The sequence below is a fragment of the Mytilinidion resinicola genome, assembly GCF_010093595.1.
Source record: "Mytilinidion resinicola strain CBS 304.34 unplaced genomic scaffold BDZ99scaffold_25, whole genome shotgun sequence".
Lineage (NCBI taxonomy): Eukaryota > Fungi > Ascomycota > Dothideomycetes > Mytilinidiales > Mytilinidiaceae > Mytilinidion > Mytilinidion resinicola.
In genome coordinates this window covers 131,890-149,838 of record NW_022985461.1, presented here as the reverse complement: position 1 = coordinate 149,838, position 17,949 = coordinate 131,890, and the positions used below count along the sequence as shown (strand labels likewise).

At 51.9% G+C, this 17,949-nt stretch overlaps 8 protein-coding genes across 8 annotated transcripts; 3 read left to right on the top strand and 5 right to left on the bottom strand.

Annotated features, from left to right (window-relative positions):
• The first annotated feature begins 29 nt into the window (after positions 1 to 29).
• Positions 30 to 1,375, top strand: BDZ99DRAFT_467847 (rer1 protein-like protein). Its single transcript, XM_033721112.1, has 4 exons — positions 30 to 239; positions 306 to 423; positions 478 to 774; positions 864 to 1,375. Exons 1-4 carry the CDS (start codon positions 174 to 176, stop codon positions 947 to 949), a joined length of 567 nt encoding a protein of 188 aa, XP_033570693.1. The 5' UTR covers positions 30 to 173; the 3' UTR covers positions 950 to 1,375.
• Positions 1,376 to 1,439: 64 nt separating this feature from the next.
• BDZ99DRAFT_452788 (uncharacterized protein) lies at positions 1,440 to 3,455 on the bottom strand (the record flags this gene model as incomplete). The annotated part of the gene is made up of 2 exons (XM_033718298.1): positions 1,440 to 2,920; positions 2,975 to 3,455. The coding sequence occupies 2 exons, from the start codon at positions 3,453 to 3,455 to the stop codon at positions 1,440 to 1,442; spliced, it is 1,962 nt and encodes a 653-aa protein (XP_033570692.1).
• A 1,139-nt stretch (positions 3,456 to 4,594) lies between these two features.
• Positions 4,595 to 7,417, bottom strand: BDZ99DRAFT_481726 (Zn-dependent exopeptidase; the record flags this gene model as incomplete). The annotated part of the gene is made up of 4 exons (XM_033722438.1): positions 4,595 to 4,780; positions 4,834 to 4,952; positions 5,008 to 6,581; positions 6,630 to 7,417. 4 exons carry the CDS (start codon positions 7,415 to 7,417, stop codon positions 4,595 to 4,597), a joined length of 2,667 nt encoding a protein of 888 aa, XP_033570691.1.
• Positions 7,418 to 8,098: 681 nt separating this feature from the next.
• On the bottom strand, positions 8,099 to 9,201 carry BDZ99DRAFT_399087 (3-oxoacyl-reductase; the record flags this gene model as incomplete). The annotated part of the gene is made up of 4 exons (XM_033716116.1): positions 8,099 to 8,405; positions 8,455 to 8,672; positions 8,767 to 8,951; positions 9,030 to 9,201. The coding sequence occupies 4 exons, from the start codon at positions 9,199 to 9,201 to the stop codon at positions 8,099 to 8,101; spliced, it is 882 nt and encodes a 293-aa protein (XP_033570690.1).
• A 523-nt stretch (positions 9,202 to 9,724) lies between these two features.
• BDZ99DRAFT_452779 (iron-regulated transporter) lies at positions 9,725 to 11,480 on the bottom strand (the record flags this gene model as incomplete). The annotated part of the gene is made up of 5 exons (XM_033718297.1): positions 9,725 to 10,534; positions 10,583 to 10,740; positions 10,798 to 10,837; positions 10,889 to 11,058; positions 11,117 to 11,480. 5 exons carry the CDS (start codon positions 11,478 to 11,480, stop codon positions 9,725 to 9,727), a joined length of 1,542 nt encoding a protein of 513 aa, XP_033570689.1.
• Positions 11,481 to 12,286: 806 nt separating this feature from the next.
• BDZ99DRAFT_526201 (ras-domain-containing protein) lies at positions 12,287 to 13,289 on the top strand (the record flags this gene model as incomplete). Its single annotated transcript, XM_033726113.1, has 2 exons — positions 12,287 to 12,527; positions 12,610 to 13,289. 2 exons carry the CDS (start codon positions 12,287 to 12,289, stop codon positions 13,287 to 13,289), a joined length of 921 nt encoding a protein of 306 aa, XP_033570688.1.
• Positions 13,290 to 14,154: 865 nt separating this feature from the next.
• Positions 14,155 to 16,001, top strand: BDZ99DRAFT_467845 (uncharacterized protein). Its single transcript, XM_033721111.1, has 3 exons — positions 14,155 to 14,256; positions 14,343 to 14,911; positions 15,097 to 16,001. The coding sequence occupies exons 1-3, from the start codon at positions 14,166 to 14,168 to the stop codon at positions 15,619 to 15,621; spliced, it is 1,185 nt and encodes a 394-aa protein (XP_033570687.1). The 5' UTR covers positions 14,155 to 14,165; the 3' UTR covers positions 15,622 to 16,001.
• A 254-nt stretch (positions 16,002 to 16,255) lies between these two features.
• Positions 16,256 to 17,570, bottom strand: BDZ99DRAFT_467843 (carbon-nitrogen hydrolase). The gene is made up of 5 exons (XM_033721110.1): positions 17,400 to 17,570; positions 17,019 to 17,347; positions 16,800 to 16,966; positions 16,637 to 16,741; positions 16,256 to 16,584 (listed from the first exon to the last, which is right to left on the bottom strand). Exons 1-5 carry the CDS (start codon positions 17,442 to 17,444, stop codon positions 16,343 to 16,345), a joined length of 888 nt encoding a protein of 295 aa, XP_033570686.1. The 5' UTR covers positions 17,445 to 17,570; the 3' UTR covers positions 16,256 to 16,342.
• Between the last annotated feature and the right edge of the window lie 379 nt (positions 17,571 to 17,949).

The window sequence follows — 17,949 nt, the reverse complement described above, 5'->3', positions numbered from 1 at the left end:
GCCAAGGCTGGCTGCGTGGACACGATCGACGTCGCAAGCCAAACTTTACGTCGCAACAATTCCACCACCAACACCCCGACAGCGCCTTTCTCCACCGACACGCCCCCCGAATCACATCCACCGCGGCCCCGACTCTACACACACCCAAGGCTCCGCCGCCGCAGCCCTCCACAATGGATGCGCCTGAGCCCGACACCCCTTTCGCCGCCGTCACGGCGCAAACCTCGAAATATGGAAGGGTGAGTTGAACACCCCCCTGGGTCTTGCAACGCGAAGAGACTTGGAGCTGACTCTGTGGGATCCAGATATACCAGGCTTACCTCGACAAATCCACCCCCTTCATGACCTACCGATGGGTGGGGACGGCGGCGCTCTTTCTCTTCTTCGCTTTGCGCATATTCTTTGCCCAAGGATGGTACATTGGTCAGTAACGGCTGTAAAGGCTGTCTAACGGCTACGTGCTGACTTGCTACATAGTGGCTTACTCCCTCGGCATCTACCTTCTCAACCTCTTCCTCGCCTTCATCTCCCCAAAGTTCGACCCCTCATTAGAGCAGGATGAGGGCATGGAGGACGGCCAAGCCGGCGGTCTACCCACCAAGGAGGAGGAGGAGTTCAAGCCCTTTGTGAGGCGCCTGCCAGAGTTCAAGTTCTGGTATTCGACCACCAAGGCCATCGCCATCGGCTTCGTGTGCAGTTGGTTCGAGATCTTCAATCTGCCCGTTTTCTGGCCCGTTCTCGTAGTATACTGGCTCATTCTGTTTAGCCTGACGAGTAAGTCGAACCCTTAGTCGAGGCTGCGCCGTCCGCATCGGCTTTCCATATGGCATTAGTACGTGCGAACAAGGCTGACCGAACCACAGTGCGGAGGCAAATTCAGCACATGATTAAGTACCGCTACGTCCCCTTCACCGTCGGCAAGACGCGATACCCCGGCGCTGCGAAATGATCAATATCTCCGACATTATATTTTCTCAGCAACTTGATACGTACGAGTATTGGTTCTGTGGTTATAGGGTTATATCTCAGTTTGCTGGCTCGGATTATAAGCATAGACAGCGCTTCAAGGTTTCGCTTGGCCTCTGTTTCTCCCTCTAGGGAGCGGCGTCTGCATCGAAGCAAAATATCTATCTAACTCTGGGAAATTCGGTGGGTATGAATGGTGGTGCATACGCCCGTATTCTGGGTGCTATGACTATTAATGGATCAGAAATGGTCGTGTATTAGTCGTCTGAGTACAGTAATGAAAGAGGAAAATGGATAAAGGCACTCGATGAAATTCTATCAAGCCCTCAAGACGTCCAATTCTTGCTATTGCATATGCGATAACGCCGGAATATTGAAAACACAAGGAACTCCACCTTCAAATCGCTCAATTTGCACCGAAAGTCCACTTCTTAGATACCAGACCCCTCCATTTGTGTAACCCCCCATGACACCTACCACCCAAACTTCTCCACCACGACCTTGACGTCTCTCCCTTCCCCTACCAACCCCGCACACACATTCCTCACATCTCGAATCATGCCATCCGGACCAGAAACAACTACTCCCGACCCGGAGCCGTTGTCAGTCTTTGCAACCCACTGCCTCAGGTATCCCTTGACATCCGGCCTTCCTGCCTCCATAGTCGGTGCCGTAATCACAACATGCAACCCCCAACTCTTCAGTTCCTTCAGCCGCTCTACTGGCAGCCATGAGAGATGCTCGCGCGCATGGACGACCCAGAGGAGATGCACCCGACGTCGCTTAGCCACAAGAGCTGTAGACTCGGGATCCGACGAGGAAGACGCAGGAGCCAGGAGAGTCCAAAGGAGTGGGAATGCGACGGCAATGCCAGAGCCGCCAGCCACTACGACTGTATTCGGAGTTGAGCGGAGCGTTTCAAGAGCGTGTGAGGAGCCATACGGCCCGTCGAGACGGATGGTGGTGATCGGATTGGTACGGGCGTATTTGAGAAGGGTGAGGGAGAAGCCGGATTGAGCACGAATAAGAAGGTGAAGCCAGGCGTGAGTTGGGGTGTCTGACGATGCCGAAGGAGATGGAGCGGCCGAGAAAATCGTGAACGGATGTGTTTGGATAAAATCGGTTCGGGACAAAGACGGAATGGAAAGGAAGACATGGTCGGTAGGTCCCCAGCCGAATTCGATGGTTTGTTGGGTTGGATGAAGAAAGTGAGAGCTTGGTGGTATGTCCCAGTTCGCGGAGACAGATACGGTTTCCCCGTCTTCAAGAATGGAGAGCGTGGCGCGAGTAGTGTGCGTTTTGAGTCCAAGGCGGAAGACTAGACGGTCGATGAGGAATATGAAGCTCGCTGCTAGGACGTATGGCTGACTTGTCGGATAATGGAAGAAGAGTAAAATTAACGCGGCGCTCTGAAGGACCACATGGAGAGCCAGGAAAAGTTCATAAAAGCGTTGCCGAAAGCTTCCCAGAGACGTAAGGTAGATCAGTTGGTATGCGACGAAAGCTAACAGCCCAAGGAGAGAGAGTCTACTGAACAGAAATCGCGCGAGAGAAAATCCAATGTGTCTAAGCATTCCGTACCATACCCCTAGCATACCACCAAAATGCAAAAGCGCCGCAAAGCACATCAGCTCACCAACCCGACGGTGAAAAATATTAAGAGCTTCATACGAGTAGCCAGTCAACCATTTGATTGGCTGGTTCTTTGCCGCGAAAAGATACAAAAGGGGTAGATTAGAAACGAAGATAAGGCCACAGCGGTCGGCGAACACGAACAGATACTGTAGAGACATTGGCATCCGGAAAAAAGCGTAAAAGACGTTCAGTCCCAGGAACGCGAGGACTACCAGGGACACTCCATTAGGCGGAAGCGTCTTGTTAATCTTCGGAATCGGCCTTGGTTGGTACATCAGCCATGCTTGCACATAGTGTTGGAACAGTGTCGGTCTCTTTTCTTCTCTAGTGAATTCGGAGGTTTTCCGCATCTTCACATAGTGTAATATTCCACCCGACCTCCTGGATGTCTTTCTCTGTCCTGGCAACAGTGGTTCACGTTCGTCGTTTATCACCGTTTTCCCGGCGTCTGGTGGCGTCGACGTCCCTTCGAGTGTGCTACTGGATGATGACGAAGACCCATCCACGACTTCTGGCTCTCCTTGCTCTGTCCCTTTCGGCTCAAAATCTTCTTTGGCTGCGCTTATCGCCATTGCTCTTCTCCTCTGGGACATGGCAATCCTTTCTCCCCAATGCCATATGGCGAACAATAGAAGTAATCCAACGAGAACAGCATTGTAGGACAAGAGAAGTCTCCGTTGGTATCGTACCGCCTCTACGAGCTTTCGAAACCGTGGGTCCTTTCCTGGATCCTGTAGGCCTGCACCACCGTCTATCGCCCATATATTGTCGTCATCGATCCAAGGAAGCAGAGACATGGCAGAGGGAGAATCTCGAAGGGCGGCCCGCACCCATTCGAGAGGAACACCATCCATAATATTAATAAGTGCGAGAATCGGAACAGGTACGAAGCATGAAGTTGATGTTGCAGCTGGACAATAATAGCCGCCTTCGCTGGAGGGGTGGCGGCGTTGAGACGAGTCACGCTCGGGTCTCGGGAATTCTTCATGACTCCGGCATGTGGGGTAGGCCCCGCCCATTCACATCTGATAAAGAAAGTAGAGGTGTCCCTCCACGCTAGGCAGGGAAAAAGCGGCACACTCATCAAGTACTCTGCCCGTATGTACACCTGTCTGCGACTGCATGAAGTGCTTCGACAAGTTTCCGCATAGCCCAAGGCAAAGAGCTTCTACTCTAGATTCCTGAAAATACATTGAAGCACCCCAAGCAGTGGCAGACAGGTGCACACATGAAACAGCTAGTTCTAGAATTAGTGTGCCACCTTTTCCATGCCCTACGTGCCCTCAACCCGTCGCATTTGGCTTTACGGTATCGATAAGGATGCAGCCAATAGAAAGCTTCAGAACTGCAGCGAAATACTTGAGCAACACATTCCCTTTTTGGCGTTTTGTACACTTGCCTAGTACCGCTTGAGGTCCTCTACCACATTATGAAAGATCGGAAAAGGACAATGTCGACGAGGCTGATACCTTTGCGGGCCACCTCAGACGATGTCGGACTGCCGCTTTATGTTCACTGTAGATTCCGAGCGTTGCGCCACGACGGGTTAAGGGGTAGTAACCTTCCCGATAATTCTGTACTCTAGATTCATCTAGTTGGCTGCTGTTGCACTAAAGACTTTAGTCAATTGGAGACACGCAGTCTACATCAGCACTTGGTGCGAGCTAGTATTCAAGATGTTGATGATACAGAAAGTACGTGGGTTGTCACAGTGAACGTTAAATCCGCCCAATCGCTACACATACAAAACAGAAAGCCATTGCAATCAACCCGGCCCACGCCCTCAATTCCAACCTTACAGCCGCGTCTTTAACCATTTGATTGAACGCCGAGATGCCAGTGGTAGAAACATGTTGCAATGCCAAAGTTAATATAGACGTATAAAAGACTGAGAGCAGCAGTGTGACGAGCCTTAGCAACGTACTTATGATACAGAGCAATCAGCGAACGCGATGAAAAAGACGAGATAGGACTTGGTCGCTCAGAGTACTGTTCAATGCAGAAGACTATCGGTAGCCCTGCTCAAAATATCCGCTGACTTCTGCAGCTGCTCTTGAGCAAGCTTCCAATCCCGCGCATCAAGAGCATCTCGTACGAATGGGAAGAACGCTGCATCGTACCCTGATCCAGATGCATCGGGGGCAAAGAGGATGTGCTTGTATTGCTCGCGGCCTGGTATCTGCGAGACAAAGTTAGCTTCAGCAGTCTGTGGGTTTTCAGATATTTTCTTACTCCGTGAGGCTTTTTGTCACCTTTCCCCTGCGGCAAGTCTAGCAGATGTGACTCGAAATCGGACATTTTGGCGTTGTGAGCGAGACGGTGGACCTGTAACGTGTTGCTCTCGAAACCTCCTGCGGAATGTTAGCATCGAAATCTCGAACAAAATGTTGAACAGCTGTGACTGACCTGTCCCGTACACTTGGCCATACCAGAAATCCTCCCAGCCTGTGAACTTCTTGGCATTCTTCTCGAATTTAGCAGACGCCTTCCGAAGAGGGGTGACATCGAAGTCGACATTTCCGATGGCACGCGCGAATTTATCCAAATCGTCAATATGGCCCTTGATGGCTGCTGCGTAGTCGTCCATGTTGTACGGCATGATGGGTTCCTGGGCAAGTTCAAGAATCAGAAGAACCCAAACCTCGGCCAGGGTCTTGTGAAGATTGAAATGAGGGTCTACGAAACGTTCGAGGAGCTCGAACGATTCGTAGCAGCTGTGATAGGGGTATCCAGGTCCGTTGAAGCCAAAATCGATGCTTGAACAGCCCGCCATGTCTTGGAACGCCACGTAGTCGCTTCCCGCTCCCAAACCCCCGAGATTATTACCACTCTGATCCCACACTTCACGCAATGTCTTGTTGCGGACAGGGTCAGCAACTCGATCGAGAACGCGGAGCCAAGCGTGCCTGAATAACGGTGAGCCGTCGGCGTAGATCTCGTCTCCCGAAACGCCAACGTCGACGTTGATGTACGCTATAGCATCGGCTCGAAGTGCGTCCATGCGGGACTCGACATATTCTGTCGATCCGATCAAGTTATATTCCTCGGCATCCCACGACGCAAATTCGATCGTTCGCAGAGGACGCCAGCCAGTCGCGCGAAGGGCTCCAAGGATATCAATGACCTCAAGCATCACGGCGGTACCGCTTCCCGGATCTATGGCTCCAAAGCACCAAGAATCGCGGTGATTGCCAACTATTATCTTCTTTTTCTTGGATTCAATGCCTTCAAAAGTGCCCATGACATTATAAATCGCCTGCTTTTCAGACTCGTCCTGGAAATTTTGTAGAAGCACCTTTGGAGAAGTTTTGTCGCCAGACCACCACTCTGCGATGTCTGGAACACCGCCAACCCATTCCTCCGGAAGCTTTTCACCGTGTCCTTTCAGGGCTGCGAGGAGTTTTTGCGCATCGCTCCAGGATAACGGAAGGCTCGGGATCTTTACGAGCGCAGGGTTGTCGTCTTTGCTGATACGATCCGCTTCCATAGTACTAGCATATCCGGGAGTCAGGACATCCCCAGCAATCCAGCTAGTGAGAGCTACCGTACCCCTTTGTACGCCATCTCTTGGTCGCCACCGACCATTCGGCCAAGGCGCCCCTTTGATGAATCCATCTTCCTGCGGGTCCGAATAAATAAGACAGCCGACGGCTCCAGCATCCTGGGCCGCTTTGACCTTCATGCCCCTATCAGTCTGCGTTCCACCATAACGCACTAGAATGATAGAGCCGGTGACGTCGATATGGCTGTCAGCTAGCCGTTTAAAGTCCTCTTTGGATCCGTAATTTGCATATATTAATGGGCCAGTAGCATTTCCGGATTTGGACAGCCCATGGAACACGGGCGTTTGTTGCTGCTCAGGTGTAGGATGTTCATATACCGAGTCCTCTTCCAATTTTGCTTCCCAAGCCATGTCAGGTGGGTCGATAATAGCGACTCGGCGGCCACCCTCTTTAGGGTAGTTGAGGTAAACGTGAAAACTAGGCCCGTGAGTAGTCGTAAGAATGAACAAGAAGTATGAAACCTACAAATCGTGATCAATGCTGTCCATTCCCGCGGCCCTGAACCTCCCCTCAATCCACTTCCCCAGATACAAGCTTCCCTCCGAGCCGGCCACATGGTCATACGAAGTGATGTGCCTCAGATTCTCGATTATTCGCGGCTTTTGTATGCTCCCTTGTGCAAAGCTCCGCACCCATTCCGGGTTAAAGGGTTGTCCGAATGCATTGTTCCCCACTGGCAGCACCTCCGACACAAATAGCAGATAGATTAGCGACACGATGACGAACAGTCCTATGAGCCGTGCGATGACCGACCACCCAGGTCTATACTGCTCCGGTATCCGCGGTAACCGGTCTGTTAACCACCCAAAGTTTGGCCAGGGCATGCTGAAGCTGAAAGCCGGCCACTTCCACTTGGTGGTAAAGCTCGAGAAGCGCTTCGACAACGTCATGCGCATGCGTGCCCGCCGCGCTGCGCCGTCCTCGGCTGCCTCTGCGTCTAGGAAGTCCATCTCCTCGATATCCCGCCGCAGCGCACCCTCCTCGGCCTCTGCCATTACCTCTGGAAGGTCCAGGTCGTCATCGCTATCCTCGCTCGATCGCACAGACTGAACCGACGGCGCATGGTATCCATTGCGACGGCGGGATGTGGAAGTACTGGCGAGACCCAGGAGACCCTGCCGTTCCGCATCGTCGCTGATTTCGGAGGGGCCGAGGCGAGACTGCGAGGAGGAGGGGCGCGACGAGGTGGCCTCTTCGTAGGTGGGTATAGGGAGGTGTTCGTGGGCGTCGTAGAGGTGCTTTTCATCAACCATTTGAGGAGTGGTGGGGACACCAGGTCCCTGATTGTGTGCGGTTAGACGTTGAATAGCCCGAGGGGGTTGGTGGTGAGATGATTAGAAATGTGAGGGCTACCGCGAGCCCATGGTAAGTTTTGTAGGAAGGGGTAAATTATATTGCGGATTGGTCCACGCAGAGAAGAACGTCGAAAAGGAACGAGTTGTACATCGACAGCTGGGGTGGAGTGCTCCTAGGAGGCTGACGATCGAGAGGTGTTTTAAGGTTGGGGAGGCCCGGTCTCAGTTTCATTCCGCCAAGGACCTTACCACCACTCTTCTCTTCTACCTATCCACGCCAGTTTCAATTAGTTATCCTTCACACTTTGCTTAATGCCATGGTTATTTTAAAGATTCGGTTCCAGAATTAATGATCAGAAGACATGATTATGTACAGTATATCTAGCAACAGTCTTTGGCCTACTAATGATCCTCTCAAACCTCAAGTGCATCATCTGACTTGCTCCTACCATCAATACCGCCCTTCGCAGTCCTTGGGTTTACATCAACGGGTACCCACTCGGACATCCCCTCATTGCCTGCACTCATCCACTCAAGCCACGCTCGTCCCATAAGTAGGTGCCAGAACTTATCTGATGATGTGCGTTTCCCCGTCCTCGAACTCCTTACGACTAGTAACCGCTAAAATTTTCCTGCAATTTACATATTGCGGCCTCCCGTTACCGAGATTGTCTGTCCATTAACGTAGGCAAATAGCGGCGAGCAAACAGCAAGGACCGCGCCTGCTGCCTCTGTCGCTGTGCCAGGTCTTCTCAGGGGAATGTCGGTGTATTGTTCTTTAGCTGCGGCAGATGCCAGGGCGCCCTTTCCTGTAGGTATGCCCAAAGCAACCTTCTGACCATCTGGTGTCGTGATGAATGCGCCAGCCTCCTTTGCAGCCGTCAGACGGGTCAAAATATGTCCGAACGCAACGGTGTTAGCTCGAACGCCGTACTGAGGACCCCACCTACACAATAGTTAGTTGGTTTTGCTAAAAGAGAATGGGTTCTACGTACTCCTTTGCAATGGTCTTGGTCAGACCTGTCACGCCGGCTTTAGCTAGGGCGTAGTTGGCTTGACCAGCGTTGCCGTGAAGACCGGAGGTTGAGGATATGTTGATAATGCAGCGGGGTTCGCCGTCCTTGACGCGGAAGTAGGGAGCTGCAGCGCGGACTAGCTTGAAAGGTGCGGTGTTGTGGAGGGCAATGATGGTCTCCCATTGCTTGTCGGTGGTCTAGAAAGCAATTGGTCAGTCCATTTGGCACTCAGGAAGGCCGAAAGAGAAGCCCTGGGATAGGAGCCGTTCTCTTTGAGGGAAGGTGATTTACCTTGTGGATTACTCCGTCCCACGTATATCCAGCGTTGTTGACGATGATGTGAATCTTGCCATTGCCAAATTCCGCCGCCTTTTTGACAAGCTCGTTGATGTAGTTGTCATCGAGCATATCACCGGCAACGCTCGTGGCGCTGCCACCAGCCGCCTTGATGCTGTCGGCAACATCTGACGCCTTTTCTACAAGCAATTGGCGTGATCAGCATGCGTAGAAAGATGGGAGCTTATGAACTGAGCCTGAAGCTTGACCACACTTACTGCCATCAATGTCAGAGACAACAACCTTTGCACCCTCCTTTGCGAAGAGTCTCGCAGTTTCCGCTCCGATGCCTTGGCCAGATCCGGTGATGATAGCCACCTGCCCCGCAAGCAGACCCTTGGGGTAGTTCAAGTGGCCTGCGATCTGGTCAATACGCGAAGAAGAAGACATTATGGAATATCAAGATGGTTCTAGAGAGATGGAGCCCGAAAGACAGTTGCAACTAGAAATACTTTTGAGGTCGACGCGCCTGCGCGGTGCAACTTATCCACACCCCAGCCGAATCGCCAATGAACCGAGGTTAATTATTTCTGTAATCCCTTGATTTCTCCAGGCACGTCAAATAGAACGGCATTAGTAGGTGGAGGATCATAGGCCCTCGGGATAGGCCTGAGAGCTTCTGACAGATGGTCGAGTCTACTCTCGACTCCGGAGTATGTTCGAAGCAGACGGCAGAGCCCTAGACTACCTAAATAGGCCATTACCGAGCCACGTCACGTGACACTACCGTGAACAAACATATCGTGCTACCATTTACTGTGGTTCTACAATGCCTCGTCACAGGCTTATGTGTAATTTTATTTTTTTACCAACATTATCCACAGTGTCACACGGTTTCAGGAATTCGAATTCGGCGGAAACTAAGTGCTTTGAGCAGCCATTACGCTCTCCAGGCTGACTTAGGCAGTATACTCTAAACATCTGCCTGCGACAGCCTCGCGTATCTAAATCCAGATAGCCTCTTCCTCCTGTCTTTCAATTCCATGCACTTGGAAAAGTGTATCAAATGGCCCCTGCGTTGCCTCACAAACGTCGCGTATAGTCCACCAGCCATAAAAACCGCTGCACAGCTCATCAAAACCGGCCACTGGAACTGATCTGGGCGGGAGAACACGATGGTCGTGGCAAAAGAGCATAACTCGAAGAAGTTCTGCCCTGACGCTTCGAGAGTAGAGAATGACCCTCTAGTGTCTGCCTCGACGTCCTCTTGGATGATGATCTGTGATGAAAGATCGAATCCCCACAGGCCTACACGACTAAGGATCGTGCCTCCTACGAGACCGGTGGACGAAATAAGTGGAGATGACGCTGTTGTATAAACGCAAACCCCGAGAGCTAGGCACGTGATCTGCCAGTTAAGGAACCAGATTCCAGTGCGGATTGGACCAATTCTCGACATCAAGAGTGGTGTCAGCCAAGTTGCAGATAGCTCAAAGGCAACCGAGATGGTGCGCATGATGCCAATGTGGAGGGAGCTGTAGCCAGTCGCAAGGAGATATGTGACCATCTGGCCGTTGAAGGAGAGCACAGTAAAGTAGAGCAGAGCGCCAGCGAAGGAGGGGAGGATAGCTCTATGGGTAAGGTACGCGCTAATCTGTCTTGCCACGGCAAGAATGCCAGATTTGCACCGTTGCAAGGTGATCCAGCGACTGGTTGCCTCGGTTCCCATGGAAGGATTAGAGACATCTTTGGCTTCTTGAAGGGCTGGAGTGATGTTATAGACCTATTAATATTAGCAAAATTGATTCTTCTGAGGGAGAAATTTCGCCACCTTAGCAATAGCGTAGTATTCCACGAGTGCAGAAGCTGCATTCATAGCTAGGTTCGTTAATATTGCAATCTCGGTGGATATAGCATCGAGTGCGGTGATGAAGAAAGGACCTGCAAGTTTGCAAATCAAGTCAATCCGCCGCATTTGGGAATTGAGTTCTGGTGAAATGTCAGATCCACTGACGATAGTGGCACGGATGGATAGCAGGAACTTGCCTCTAAGGGTAGGCTCGTGGCCTTCAGAGATGACAACAACCTAGATCAATTGTTAGGATATTAGAACCTTGATGAACTAAGGCAAGCCTACCCAGTCTCTCTCTACCGCAACTAGATTCATGATAGACGAGAGCTTCTCCACACAAGCAAGCGCAGAAAGGAACCCCAAAAGCCCAATCTTCAAAAACGGTGGAATCGACCGCCTAGTAACCAGAAGCCAAAACCCTAGGCATGACACCGAGACTACTAATCGCTGCATGACTGAATAAAGTAAATCACATCTGTCAGCTTGGGCTTCTCCTGCTGCTAGACAACTTACCAACAGAGAGGCGAACAACATGTAACCGGTTCGTGGCGTCAATGTAACTGCCGATCATTGGAGAAAAAACGACAGCGGAGATGCCGCGAATCAAAGCATATATTGACATTGGCATTAGAGTGTTTGGAAAGACTGATGCGAGATATAGAACAGCACCGAACTCGAAGACTCTCGAGTTCCATGTTGAAAGCGCGTGGGATACGAAGAGTCCTCTTTTTACTGCTGCCGGGAGCTGAGAGTCGGTGGAAGGAGGATCTGATGACGGGCATGGAACTGGAGAGGAGCAATGAGAGGAATGATTGGAAACGCGGGTGCACGCTACGGGATCCAGATGGGACAGTTCCACATCTCCGTTTGGTGGCATGGCCATGCTCGATCCCAAGATTGCCGACCCGACGAGGCAGCAAAGAAGTTTTCGATATTCTGCAACCCACTTTTCAGTGGAGTGGGATTCCGTCCATCGGGTTCGGCTGCAGGACAATAATGGGGCAATGCCAATAGAAGGGGTCAACGTAGCAAGGACGAATGAAGACAGCTGCACCTGCGCATGGGATGGATGCAAGCAGGGTCGGGAAGCTTGGAATGCTCGAGGCCAACCAGTAGGGCGGTGCGGAGAAATAGTTCCACGGTTGCAGGTGATAGAACAGGCAATCCGACTGCCGCTAGAAGGACAAGCTACCTCCTACCGACTGCGTGCAGCAACGACGACCGGCTGTCTGAGGTTTGTCTCCGAGCAAAAGCGAGTGAATACACTCGAATCTCGAGGATTCTGCTGTCAAGCGCCCAGCACTCGATGATGACGATGCGGATGGGCGTCACATGGCCCGGGGCACCCAGCCGCCTCGTCCTCTCTCCGACAGCACGGACTCCGAGTCTCTTCATTGTTGACACCCCGCGAACCTTGACCTGCGACACCAGGCCTGCTTCTGCGCTACACAGACAGACACACGCCATGCGAAGGCCGCCCGCTGTGTCTACCGTCCCGCTCCGTCTAATCTCCACCACCCAGCCGCGTCTGTAGCTCTCGCAGTACATCTGCCGCGCTATCCTCAGCCTCTGCATCTCGTGCACGGCTTCACCCCGCTGCTCGCGCACAGGAACTATTATAAACCTTCTACGCGCTCCTACGCGCCCCATCCGTCGTTCAGCATCTACAGGCTTGTGTCCGCCATGTCCAACAGTCTCGAAGCCAAAATCGTGGTCCTAGGCTCGCAGGGCGTAGGCAAAACGTCTCTCGTGCACAGATATGTGAAGAATGCATTCACGCCACCTAACACCACCTCTACCATTGGTGCCTCCTTTCTGACAAAAAGAGTGGTGGACATCGATACATCGACTGTGGTACGGCTGCAGATCTGGGATACAGCAGGACAGGAGCGGTTTAGATCCATATCTAAACTCTACTACAGAGGTAAGCTTACTTTGAACAGACCATCTTCGTCGTCGAACATGATCCATCCTGTGAAAGAACGCCTGAACTAATGAGTGTCCAGGCGCAAATGCAGGCGTCCTCTGTTACGACATCACGGACCCTCACTCGTTTGAGGAAATGGGCCGGTGGCTGCGCGAGCTCAAGCAGAATCTTGGCGACGATATAATTATTCATGTCGTGGGCACAAAGTCTGATATTGTAGCCGAAGACCCCTCTCAACGCAAAGTCCCGTTTGATCGGTGCATCGCCTATGTCTCGGAGAACCTATACCCCTCTCAGACTACAACACCAGCTTTGACATGGGGTTCCGGATTCGGAAGTGGCAATAGTCAGAATGGAAGCATGACATCGCCGCAAAGCAATCGATCGAGTGGTTTTTGGGGCCAAGACATTGGCTGGGACTGCTGCCACGAGATCAGTGCAAAGGACGGAGAGGGCGTGGAGGAGGTCTTCCGGGTCATAACGCGGAAGCTGGTCGAACAGCGGAACAAGAAAGTCGAAGAAGAGCAACAATTGATGATGCAGGCCGGAGCAACACCCCATCAGCTCGCGGGGTCAGGTGCCAACAGCTACTTCGACTACCCTGGAGCAGACGGGAATGGTAGCTTCAGGGTTGGCATGAGCGACAAAAGACGGAGCTGGCTTGGCTTTCCGACGATGCCTGCTGTTGGTGGCGAGAATGAGGAGCTATCCGCAGAGGTCGAAAGAATGGGAAAGGGGAAGGGAGGAAAGTGTTGTTGAGTGGTGCACGGTAAAGGTTACTGCCAGAGGCGCATCACACGAGCTAACAAGGACTCAGGCCACTTGTGGCTTTCTCTACTTTTGGACAAATTTGTGAACATCGCCAGACGGACCACCTTGGTGCCACGCCGACTCGGTTGATCTATTTTGCCGGACGCTGAATAAGAGACTCGCGGACGAAGCGGCCAAAGCGGCCAAGCGGAAACCTTTCGAGGCAATCGCAAAACTGACGCGAACGTCTAGCTAGTCACGTTTTCTACCATGGACAGAGTCCGGTGGGACGTGTAGTGCGGCACCACCGGGAGTCATACCTCCGGCGGCATGTTGGATAGACCGAAGTCCATACAATGATTTGATATGGGCAGAGCGAAGTCGGAGGCTGACGATGTTGCACCGCGTCAGTGTGCTGGTGGAGTCTGATACCCTAGATCACGGCTACTTGTAGCTATTCCTACGAGTTGTTTATTTGAGGATGGTGTTTTGAGTAAGCGTGCTAATTTCTTTGGGGGTTGAAGTGCACATGATGCATGAGTAATATGGAATTGTTTGATAACGCGAAAGAAGTCTTCTCATGCATCTTGTCCTGTGGCCCATGTACCCGGGAATGTTCATGAGCCCTCGATTGGAGGATCCGTGACCTCACAAACCTCCGCTTTGCCATTCTTCTAAAAGACGTAAGCACCCCGAGCACCAGTCAAGATGTGCACAGCAACACGGAGCACTGCGGCTCGCAGTATCCACTCGACCACTGCGGCGGGTGCGCTTAACGTTAGCGAGTGAATGCGGCAGGGGTGCAGGAGCTTGGATCACCTTTCCCTGTGAAGCTCCAATCGAGCTGTGCCTCGTGCTCCTTGCATCCCCTCACCCTCCACCATCATGGCGAGTGCCGCCGCCTTTTCCTTGTCCAACAGTATCACCATATCCAAGGCCGAGCACGAGTTTCTGCTCCGATCAGCCCGCGAATACAGCAAGTACACCCCTCTTCTGTGCTGCACGACCTCACGCCGTGCTTGCTCTGCTGCTCCCCTCAACGCTAACCATTCTTTTGCGTAGATGTCCTTCGAAGTGCTCTGTTCCGCGGTGGTCTTACTGAAGACACGCTATTGACTCTTATCAATGGCGAGAACGACTACAACAGCTGTGAGACAGGCTCCTACAGCATGTGGGACGAGTCCTACACAAGGGCCCCCTCTGTCCCTGTCCGCATGTCTATGCCTCAGAGCAGCGGAGTGTCGCCAGACACCTCGGACAGCACCGCCGTTGGAGGCGCCTTGCCCAAGCCACGCCCGTCATACCACGTACACCAGGGCAATGCTTGTGACGTGCCTGATTCCTACCCAGCCAGGTCGTACGATAAAGACGAATCTTGTGGTCCCGAAACTGTCGAGGTTCAACCGTCCCAGCCACAGCCACCCTTTCCTCGCAATGACCAGCGAACAGTCTTGTTGACGAATCTGTCGGACCGGACTACACATAAGGATCTTGTCGATATCGTTCGTGGAGGTAGATTGCTGGACATCTTCCTTCGAAACGACCGCTCGGCCACGATATCGTTCGTCGAGGGAGCCCAAGACTTCCTGGCCTATACCAAACGGAATGACATCTATATCCACGACAAACGAGTAAGTGGACACCCTACAATGGCTCTTCACTAGTTTGCGTGTATTTTCTTGTCGACTGTCACGGGTGTTTTAACAGACTCTCGGAAGTCTCAACGGAAGAGGTTTATTCTCCCAAACAATCACCAACTCGCTCGGACATCTCAGAACGCACTTCATTTCGCTAGCCAAAGGCTAACTTCATACAGATCGAGACGCGTTGGAATGACCGACAGTTTCATCTGCCCAATCATGTAGCGAACAAGATCGCTATTGGCGCAACTCGCAATATCGTCATCCGCAGCGCGGTTGGCAAGCTTACTGCTCAAGGCATCCGCGAAGATCTCGAGCATATACATAATCTGATAGTGATCGACATCACCTTCAGAGGCTTCGACGCCTTCATATCAACCAATTCTGTCCATAACGCCCTCTTTGCACGGACTTGCATGATGTCGCGGACCGGCTACAAGGGCTTGCGAATTGAGTGGTACCCTGACGAATGTGCTGCACCTATACCAAGAGGTTCTAACGCAGCATGGAATGGACCTACTGCACGATCATCTGCTCGTGCTGCCAAGGAAGTTCCACCGCCTGCAAAGATCACCAATCGCTTCGAGCTTTTGAACATGGACGAGAGCGATTCGAGGTCAACAAGTGAAGATGGGGAGGATTTGTACTCTAGTAACGGTGTGCTGCTCACAGGCTGGGCAGATGCTAGTATTCTCGCCTGATGCTGACATTCAAAGGTTCTTCCTAATGGCAGCTGTGGGACGTCCTCAGGGCATTGCACCACGCCCACGAGCGGGCTTTCTCAAGCATTTTTTGCGAGGGGCTGCTTTTGCGTCTGAAAATTGCCGAGAATCAAGATGGTGAGTTATGATGGATAGTTTCCTGTGGCCAATGTGGTTTCCTATCGGTTTTTAGCGGCCTGGTATGAAATACTCTGCGGTTCTTTTCCTACGAACCACTTCAATTCTGACCCTTCGTCCTCGACTTGGGACGTAGTGTTCTGTCATAGGGTTCTTTCCTTTGTATAGATACCCAGTCGAGCATCGGTTCGTAATGAATACGAGGTACCTGTAGTACTTGTCACAATTGTGCTCAATTGCTTAATACCGAAGTGCCCTGACGAGGTTACCAGTTAGTCAACTTGACCAACCCAAAAGCTCATCCAGATTTTAAATGACGCTTGGACGGACCCCAATCAGCCGTATTTCGGTGTACACGTCTGAGTACTCTGGTACTAAGGCATGCCCCAAAGTGCGAAGTGATCTTCCTTTTCCAGAATTTTGACTGGGCTGTTTTGAAGTATGTCCAAACACCCTGGGCAGTGGCATGTAAACGTAGGACAATTTTCGTACCCTTACCAGACGTCTGGGATGACTTCAGAAATTATGTCTTGCATTGCTACAATATCAATGTCTACCTGTACAAACCTGGAGTTTTCATCTATCATAATTTTTCTTTTGATTTACCGTGTCGGTAATCGTAATGCCAGTCGTCTCTCGCCAGGTCGGCCCGGACTTGATAGTTCACTTCCGCGTCCTCTACAAGGGCCATGTCGAGTTCAACGACAGCCATCCCTTCAGCACAAGTGCCTAGCCGTGTCAAAGGTCCAACATAGGGAGCAACAACCTGTGATAAACCTGCGTATCCCCGGCCTGCGGGTCCTCCTGCATTGGCAAACACGATTGCTATAATCAAACGTTAGCGGCAGTTAAGAAGTCCCCAAAATGCGATACCTACCACAGGTATTCTCAAATGTCCTTGAGGTAAGAGTGCTATCAAGGAACAAAGCCTCAGCGTTCGCATTATGTGCGATTCCGAACTTTGAGCAATCATTCAGAGTCCCTTCAACTCACGTCAGCCTGGCTGCCTTTTTGACGCAAGCAGCAGATCAGATGCTTACAAAATGTGGGAATGATGATGAGCTTAGCCCCCTGTGATATCATCTCTCTGAAAGCTTCAGGAAAGGCAAGGTCCCAGCATATGAGCATTCCGACCTTACCAAGTGGCGTGTCGAACACGCCATGGACGTCCCGGCCGGACGACGTTAGGTGCTCCCTTTCTGGTCCCCTGGACAATCTATGAGCAAGACTTTGATGTTGCTGTGAGAGAACATATTTACCAGAGATTCTTCTTCACGTATTTCCCAATGATCTCCCCCTGTTGGTCAATGAAATACGCAACATTCAAAAGTTTGTCTTCCTCGTTCTTAGCACCCCTGTGCAGCTCAACGATCGTTCCGGGTACAATGCATATCCCACACTCTTTAGCTAGAGCACGGTACTTGTTGAGGTAGGTTTCCCACTGGCCGCATAGCTCGAGGAATTTTGGATCTTTCGGGACCCAATTGGTCAAGTGATACTCAGGGAGGACGACGAGTTCTGCGCCCTGTGTCGCCGCGGAGCGGATGAAAGTCTCTGCTTTACTGAAGTTGCTCTCGATTTGCATAGGCTGTAATGAGATCGTCAGGGCCAGATATTAGATAGTATAGTGGAGTAGTCACCTTTGGGTAGAGCTGGACCACGGCGATCTTGTAGATTGGCGCCATGATTGGAACACAACTGAACAATGGAGAGACACAGAGGGCCCGCTAAGCTGTTCTATGAAAGTTCCCGCTGAGGTGCTTTTGTACCTTGCTGCCGCTACCTGCGGGCATGACTCGTCTGGAGGGGCTTGAGGGGCGGTTCTATCGATAAGCCTGACCCGTTTAAGCCATGCTGTCTAAGAGGCGTCGTCCGTCGATGGCACGACGTTGTTAACCGCACGCCAGCCGCGATTTTGGGACAGCAAAGCATATTCTGGTGGGTCCGGCACGTCGCAGCCGGTACACGACCCGCGCTGGGAAGACATATGCCGCACTCTGGTAGCGATAGCGCCGGCCAGAACGCTCATTCTCAGACCATACGTGAAGTCCTCAGGCGAGAGCCGGCTAAAGTGTGCCGTTCTAGCTACGGCAGACGATGAGGCGTTCCCGCGCAGTTTCTCAAATTCGAACTGCCACAACGGCACATTTCGCCCTCTTGCATACCGTACCAAACTTCCACAGCCGCGCA

What these genes read in the sequence shown, in the direction of transcription:
- BDZ99DRAFT_467847 (XM_033721112.1), top strand. Translation starts at nt 174, where the DNA reads ATGGATGCGCCTGAGCCCGACACCCCTTTCGCCGCCGTCACGGCGCAA. An exon ending in TGCCCAAGGATGGTACATTG is followed by an intron (nt 424 to 477) that starts GTCAGTAACGGC and finishes CTTGCTACATAG; the next exon opens with TGGCTTACTCCCTCGGCATC. An exon ending in CATTCTGTTTAGCCTGACGA is followed by an intron (nt 775 to 863) that starts GTAAGTCGAACC and finishes ACCGAACCACAG; the next exon opens with TGCGGAGGCAAATTCAGCAC.
- BDZ99DRAFT_467845 (XM_033721111.1), top strand. Translation starts at nt 14,166, where the DNA reads ATGGCGAGTGCCGCCGCCTTTTCCTTGTCCAACAGTATCACCATATCC. An exon ending in CCGATCAGCCCGCGAATACA is followed by an intron (nt 14,257 to 14,342) that starts GCAAGTACACCC and finishes TCTTTTGCGTAG; the next exon opens with ATGTCCTTCGAAGTGCTCTG. An exon ending in TCTATATCCACGACAAACGA is followed by an intron (nt 14,912 to 15,096) that starts GTAAGTGGACAC and finishes AACTTCATACAG; the next exon opens with ATCGAGACGCGTTGGAATGA.
- BDZ99DRAFT_467843 (XM_033721110.1), bottom strand. Translation starts at nt 17,444, where the DNA reads ATGGCGCCAATCTACAAGATCGCCGTGGTCCAGCTCTACCCAAAG. An exon ending in TGGTCCAGCTCTACCCAAAG is followed by an intron (nt 17,348 to 17,399) that starts GTGACTACTCCA and finishes ATCTCATTACAG; the next exon opens with CCTATGCAAATCGAGAGCAA. An exon ending in CATCATCATTCCCACATTTT is followed by an intron (nt 16,742 to 16,799) that starts GTAAGCATCTGA and finishes CGTGAGTTGAAG; the next exon opens with GGACTCTGAATGATTGCTCA.